The sequence below is a fragment of the Aedes albopictus genome, chromosome 2 (assembly GCF_035046485.1).
Source record: "Aedes albopictus strain Foshan chromosome 2, AalbF5, whole genome shotgun sequence".
NCBI classification, from domain to species: Eukaryota; Metazoa; Arthropoda; class Insecta; order Diptera; family Culicidae; genus Aedes; species Aedes albopictus.
The window spans coordinates 513,188,985-513,196,283 of record NC_085137.1 but is presented as its reverse complement, the minus strand read 5'-3'; the positions used below and the strand labels follow the sequence as shown (position 1 = coordinate 513,196,283).

General features: G+C 37.9%; 1 protein-coding gene across 1 annotated transcript; it reads left to right on the top strand.

Moving 5' to 3' along the window:
- The first annotated feature begins 1,679 nt into the window (after positions 1–1,679).
- LOC109432414 (uncharacterized) lies at positions 1,680–3,659 on the top strand. The gene is made up of 2 exons (XM_019708761.3): positions 1,680–2,847; positions 2,911–3,659. The coding sequence occupies exons 1-2, from the start codon at positions 2,543–2,545 to the stop codon at positions 3,638–3,640; spliced, it is 1,035 nt and encodes a 344-aa protein (XP_019564306.2). The 5' UTR covers positions 1,680–2,542; the 3' UTR covers positions 3,641–3,659.
- The last annotated feature ends 3,640 nt before the right edge of the window (positions 3,660–7,299 follow it).

Sequence of the window (7,299 nt, the reverse complement as noted above, 5' to 3'; positions counted from 1 at the left end):
TAAATATCTACGATCTGTTAAAATCAGCAGTTGAGACTAACATCACGCGCACAAAATTCAGTATCTACAGTGTTTTGCAAAATTCTCCGATTCGCAAGGCCTATTTTAAAACTACGCGTAACCGAATAGAATGTGACGAACGATTCTCAAAGTTTTGCAGGGAGTTTGTAAAATAACATTACCTCTAATTTGTATTTTTCGTTAGTGTTGCATGTTACTCCGTTTGATGGTAGGTACTTTCATTAAACTGTCGTTTTTGGTGTAACTGTTTGGCCTTTCAGTGCACTTAAATATGGGTAGAGTATGCGAGAGTGAAAACGCTCAATAGTAATTGTGCTTCTTACCATGATCATCATGATTAAAAATAGTGTTGACAATTGATCCTCCGATCGTATCAGCAAGGCCAAGGAAAATTATTGATGACGATGCACAATTGCGTTGATCCCCTTTTTTTGTTTCACAGTGCGCCACACTGTTGAGCTGAGCTAGGTATATGCCGTACGAACTGCAATGATCCATTCATAGGATCATGTTCCATGCCGTTGCAATATCTCTGCAGTTAACAGCACACAATGGAATGTATGGATTATGATGTTGAGCAATGATTGTAGAGTAATTCGAATTGGTTTACCGACATCGATCATCGTGATGCCTTAGCTATTTTTCTCTACCATAGTGCCAGGTCTTGGAAAAATGAAAAGACAATATATAATACCAAAGTATAGTCTACATATATCTGAATGAAATTACACTAATGATTCTAAATCTTATAAAAGTTGTTATTTGTTAAAAGTGTAATGTGTGATAGAAAATTAAATGCGTTGCGTGAAAGTGACCAAAAATAGTTGTGGTGTACCTTGGCGTTGGTTCCTCCAATAAGAGGTAGTGGGTCAATGAATCTACTTCCGAATAGCCGATTCAATTATCCACTGGTTTAACACTATGAATGAATAGAAAAAAAAGAAGGGAGCGATGCAACGTAAACTAAAAGTAAAACCGTTGCCAATGGATTAGTTCTGGTAAAGTTTTATTTCAGCATGCTATGCTGCCTACTTATTCGTATGTTCTGTTTGTTGATACCCGACATCAAGGGAGGAAGGTATAGATAGGGCTAAACAATCATTAATTTTCGAGCAATAACAACATATACAACGTTCAGTAATACACTGGTAAAGCTGAACAAGATGCATCATACAATTGAAAGAACGGATGATTGCTTCTTCAATTGATTTTATCTAGAAAATTGCATAATAACGAACCGTGGTGTAATGTTCGCCAAGTATTCGATCAGGTGATCTGTTTAACTTCTGGTGATTTTTTTTTTGTTTTGTCTGCCGACCTTATTCGGTTGAGGAATGAAAATTCAAATTTGTTTATTCAAGTATCTAGTTTTTTTTTTCTCAGACCCAAATCTAGTGATCGATAACAGTTTTTCAGAGTTAGAGGTTGCATTTGTTCATAAATGGAAAGTTTTGCTGTGAAGTTCAATGGAACGCACGGAAGAATTAAACGAATAACTTCCGGAAACTAGTTGATCAGCAGCACAACTTGATCATATTTTACTTCGATGTGGATGTTGCACTTGAAGCATTATGAGCAAAACTGAAACATGAACTAGTATAACAGTAAAGTCTAGTTAAAGTCGCAAATTTGTTATGCCCTAAATTGATAAAAAAAAAACCTCCTAGCCTAGTAGGCGTCAACTCCGGTCATCTAGTATATCAAATCATATCGTTGGGCCGAAGGGTGGCGCCTGCTGCGTTCGATCTCACACAACCCAGCACGCACGTGTAGGTATTTTGCGGAAACGAAGGAAATAAAGATGGCCAATAATGTTAGCTAATCTTGTATATATCTACCTTTTAATCAATTATGTCTAGACACTTTGTTGAAAGATCATCTCAGCGCAACCAACAACTGCGCCTAATCGGTGGGTTTAACCATGTTGTATCGTATTCGATCATACTGTTTTGCACTGTGTGGGGTCCCGAACACCATGGATCGAGGTTTCAATAATAAGCAATAATATGTTTAAAAGTATGTTGAAACCTTGTTGGATGGCTCAATGTCGATCATTGTTTTGTATTGAAATCATACCACGAATAATATATGTGTTCATTTCAGGATCATTTGCTTACTCAAATTATTACACATTACCCCACTCGAAGTGATCATTTGCTTCGATGATGTTGACCAATATCTTTTTCCCTCCTTCCGTGGATTCGATTTACACGTGCCACTAGATCATGCCATCGATCGGTCCAAAAAACTGGTGGGATTTACATGGGAGGTCTCACGGCACGTTCCTCACTAAATCCAAATTTTCGTAACGATCATTGCAGTGATAGCCATCGAATGTGCTGCAAACCTCGATCTCTGCGGAAGTTATCCGTCTTCCGATCGGTCGGAATAGTTTGTTACTAGTGAAAACGATCACCGTACCTAAAGCAAGTTCCAGTTCAGCGTGAGGTTTCGCGGATGTGTTTTTGGCGACCACAGTGTCGACCACGTTCGACCAACTGATCTCCATACACAGTGTACGATGCGTGATCGACGAAAGCAAGGGACTGTTGGCTGGCTGATTATCTTCTGTGCGCTATTGGCGTGGCTCGTGATCATGGTTGATTGTAGAAAATTACGTGCACCTGGTAGACGAAAACAAAAAGTGGTTCGTGATAAAATTCGTCAAAAACCTCAGTTAAGACAGTACCATTCTGAAGAATATGAAGGTTTTATTGATCCTCTAGAAGACTATGCCGCGTTTGATGAGTACCACGACGATGCCGAAGAACTTGTCAGCAGTCAAAAATTACCTGAACAAACTGTTGGTGGCTATTATAAACCTTAGTGAGTATCTCGTACTGCAATTAGTTTTTGAATTTATGAGTAATGACATGACTTTTCTCTCAGCAAACAGCCTCCCGTAAAATACATACAGCCAGTGTACATTCAGCCTAAAAAGCCTCTTCCAAAACCTACGACCTCCGTTATTCGTGAAGTTCATCACATACCTATGACTGGTCATAAGCATGCCGGTGTGGGATTAGCATTCGCCTCCGGCATAAAGTACATCGTGCTTACATTGCTAGCATTGAAAGCCGCTATCGTTGCACTTGCATTCCTGTTGTTGCCACTAAAGCTATTGATTGGCCTCAAATTGTTCTTCATTGCCAACGTGTTCGTGTTTGGAGTCCTTGCTGCAAAGTTGAAAAGCGATAAGTATCAATACTGGAGTACGGTTACTCCAGCACCAGTTGTCGTAACTCCAGCATCAACATCATCTTTGTCAACGAACAGTCAGCTTTCGATCAGCCAACCGGTAACGACGGTGATACATACTCCAACGCAACAAGAACAGCAGCAACAGGCACCATGGAACTACTCGTATAATTGGCCGTGGCCCTTCTATAACAGCCAATGTCCTGCTTGTAATTTGAAGCCTCCGAATCCAGGGTTTAGTAATATCGGCTCAAAACACAAGATCCCAATAATCATACATATTCCCAACAAAGACACAACAGATAATGATGAGGACGATGACTATAGTTTTGATCTTTTCAAAACGCCACAAAAGCAGAAGCATGTTGTAGTACCAAAAATCTATGATTCTGAGCCCAAGTTGAGTCGATCAGAGGCATAGGCATTAGTTGTAAGATGTAGGACAGTTATTTCAATAATAAAAAATAGGTTTAGTAATTTATACGACGATTATATATGTCAAGATGTTGAATGCTACGCGACACAAAAAGAAGGATCATTCTTAAAAGAAGTTTACATGCAAAATAAAGCGTACGTTGAGTTAAAAGATTTTTTTTTTGAAAATTAATTTCATTCTAAACGTTTGGCGCGGCATTCGAAATATTTGAACATTTTTTTTAATGTTACCTCTATCCAAGGAATCATATTTACAAGAAAGGCGGGCTTGATGGTGCAGTGGCGACCATTTCTGAAACGTATGCAGAATGTCCTGGGTACAATCCCTACCCCGTCCCTTTCCTTCTACTCGGTATCTTTCTATCTACTTTATCCTTATTCACTACAACTCATGTATGTATATTCACATATTCATAGTATCGCTAGAACCAGAAAAGGGTTGAAAAATCCGTTTCCATTCTTTCCAACTTCCACAACATAGTATTGATTTATCATATAAGACCTACAAGTTATGTAACCAAGTGAACTGCGCCGCATCACTTTCCGAATAATCGACACACAATCCATCGCGTTACGACTGGCATTCGCGCCAAAAATAATAACCATTTTCCAACATTCTCAAGCATTCAAATACAGTGGAAAAAGCTGGAACAGTGTTTAAATTTTCCTGGTGGCATCTTTAGTAGTTTTTAAATCCGAACAATATTTTTGATGCAAGCACTGGCAAAATTTCCATCGACCACACATTCAACGATCATTTTGAGCTTCAGCTTGAGGTCGTAGTTGCTACTATTACTCCAGAATCACCAGATCAGCTACACTCAAACCAGGGGCCAATGGAATAGCTGCTTGGGACTAACAGGCAGCTTCAGTGTGTGAGTGATCTTCTGTTTCTGTATTGTTTCTGATACTCTGTCATCGTTGCCTTGGAACAACTCTGAATATTCGTTATTTTCAACACTATTTATTACGTTTCCGCTCTAAATTTTAAGGAAGTTAAACGTTTTTCAACCCGTTTCTGGTTCTAGCGATGGCTATGATCTAACAAGTATACATGAGTTGTATGTGTAGAAAAGAGAGAAGGGAGAAAGGGAGAAAGTGAATAGAATGATACGATTGAAATGAATGAAAAAGTGTATGTAACATCGAGGAAAGAATAATGTACATAAAATCGAGGGTCTATATAATCTAGAGTTTAATAAATCGAGACTTACGTCTGTATATCTCAGGTTTCTTGGGAAATCCCTCCCAGGAGTCTAAGTGAATCTTTCTCAGGAATTCTCAGGAAGTGAATCTTTCTCAGGATTCTGGTCTAGAGAGGAATATAGGTCAGTTCATCTCTTGATTTCGAACTTTTTTTTGAGAATCCCTCTCAGGATTCCAGATGAATTTCTCTTAATTCATCTAAGGGGTTCTGGGGCAATCTCTTTCAGGATTCTAATGGGACGTCTTTCTATGCTGCAGGAGAATTTCTCTCAGGATTCTAGGAGAAACCCTCTGAGGGTTCTTAAAAAAATCTGCCAGGTCGTTCTGGGGATATCCGTCTAAGCATTCTGGAAGAATTCCGAGGAAAAATGTCTCTCAGGATTCTAAGGCAATCCGTCACAGGATTCAGAGAGAATCCATCTCGGGAATCTGAGGAAGTCCCTCAGGATTCTGGAAGAATTCCTCTAAACATTCTGAGACAATCCATCTCAGAAAACTGGAGTTATATCTCCCAGGATTCTAAGGAAATTCTTAATAGAATTCAGGGAGGATTCCTATTGAAAGAGTCTTTCTCTCTTTTCTGGGATATGGTCTCTCAGGATGCTGGTGTGATAATTTTCAGCATTTTGAAGGAATCTCTCATAGAATTTCAGAGGAATCCTCAAATTTATGGAAGATTCCCTTTAAAAATTTTTGGATGAATTTTTCTCAGTAGTATTATATGGGAATACCTATCAGAATTCTAGGGAATCTTCGAATTCTAATGGAATTCATTTCAGGATTTGGAGTATTTCCTACCAGGGATCCCTACCAAGGGTGAAATCTCTTTCAGGATTCTAAGAAATTTCTGGATGATCTAGGTTGATTCCTCTAAGGATTCTGGAAGATCCTCACTTAGGATCCCATTCAGAATTCTGAGGAAATCCTTCTCAGCATTCTCAGGAACTCCTATCAAACTTCTTGGAGAATCATAGTCATCATTCTCAGAATTGTGGCGAAATTCCTCTCAGAATTCTGGGGGAATATTTCTTAGGAATCTGAGGGTATCCTTCTGCGGGTACTCTTCCCAACATTCTCTGAAAATTAAGCTTTCTGGGGTAATCCCCGTCAGGGTCTTGGGGAAATTTTTCTCAAGATTCTGGGGAATTTGTCTCATGATTCTAGGGTTATATTTTTTAAGATTCTAGGGCACTTTTACCAAAATTATTAATTACACTAGTTTACAAAATAAAACGAAAGTCATGAATTTTTGCCAACGATCAAAATTTTTGAAGTACAATTAGGCGCTGATTTAGAAACCGCGCTTCAAAAAAATTTAAGTAGAGCACTTTTTGAGATTTAGCTCAACATCGAGTTTTGCATTTTTTTAAAATATGGTATTTACTAAAATTCGAATATCTTGCATTTTGTTCAACCAATTTCAAATCTTTTTCCATAAATTAAAAGCTGAATACAATACCATTCGATCATCTGAATGCAGGTTTTGCGTTAAATTGATAAAATTCAATTTACTTGTGAGTTTTTGGGACGATCTCTTAAAATTTTAGCAAAGTTTCCAAAAATATATGAAGAAATGTATTTTTTTTTTCAATAAGAAAAAACAATCTAAAAATTCTTTCCTAACGTTTATTTGACATATCATATCATATGATATGATCATATCATATGATTCATATGTAGGCGAGTTAAAGTCAAGAAATAAGCTCAATCGGAGCATTGATTACGGAGAATGTGATGTGTGAAGTGAGCAACTTTGCTTAAAAATAGAACAAAAATCGATTTCAAATCATCAACCTTGAATGGAAAGTGGAAAAAATTTTCGCTCTACTGTAATTTTTTTTCCTTCACGTTTTCGAACTCAGGGCATGATTCTACACCAAAAATGATCATCAGTTTACCGAGTTCAAAAATGCTGTAAACTAGTGTTATTGATGAATCAGATGATGAGAAATTGAACTCTGCATTCTACGAGGATCCCAGTAGAATTATTTTTTTTCTGTATTCTTGAGCAGGATTCTGGGAGAGTCCCTCTTAGTAATCATGGGAAATCCCTGACAAGATTATGGGCAGATTCTCTTGAGATTCTGAGGAATTTTGGGAGAATACTTAAAAAGACTCTGGAGGAATTCTTCTGAAGATTCTAAGAGAAACATATCTCCCAGAATTCTGTGAGAGTATATCTCAGGTTTCTTTGGCAATCCCGCCCAATATTTCAAGGGATCCTTTCTCAGGATTCTGGAGTAATCCTTCTTCGGGTTCTAAGCTACCCTTTTCAGGATTCTGGGTCATATCTTCTAAAATTCTTGAGGAATTCATCTTAGAATTCCGAAAATCTTTTGTAAGAATCTCTCTCAGTATTCTAGATGAATTTATCTCAAGAATGTGGAAGAATCGCTCTTAGAATTCCTCACAGAACTCTGGGGAATTAATCTTAGAATT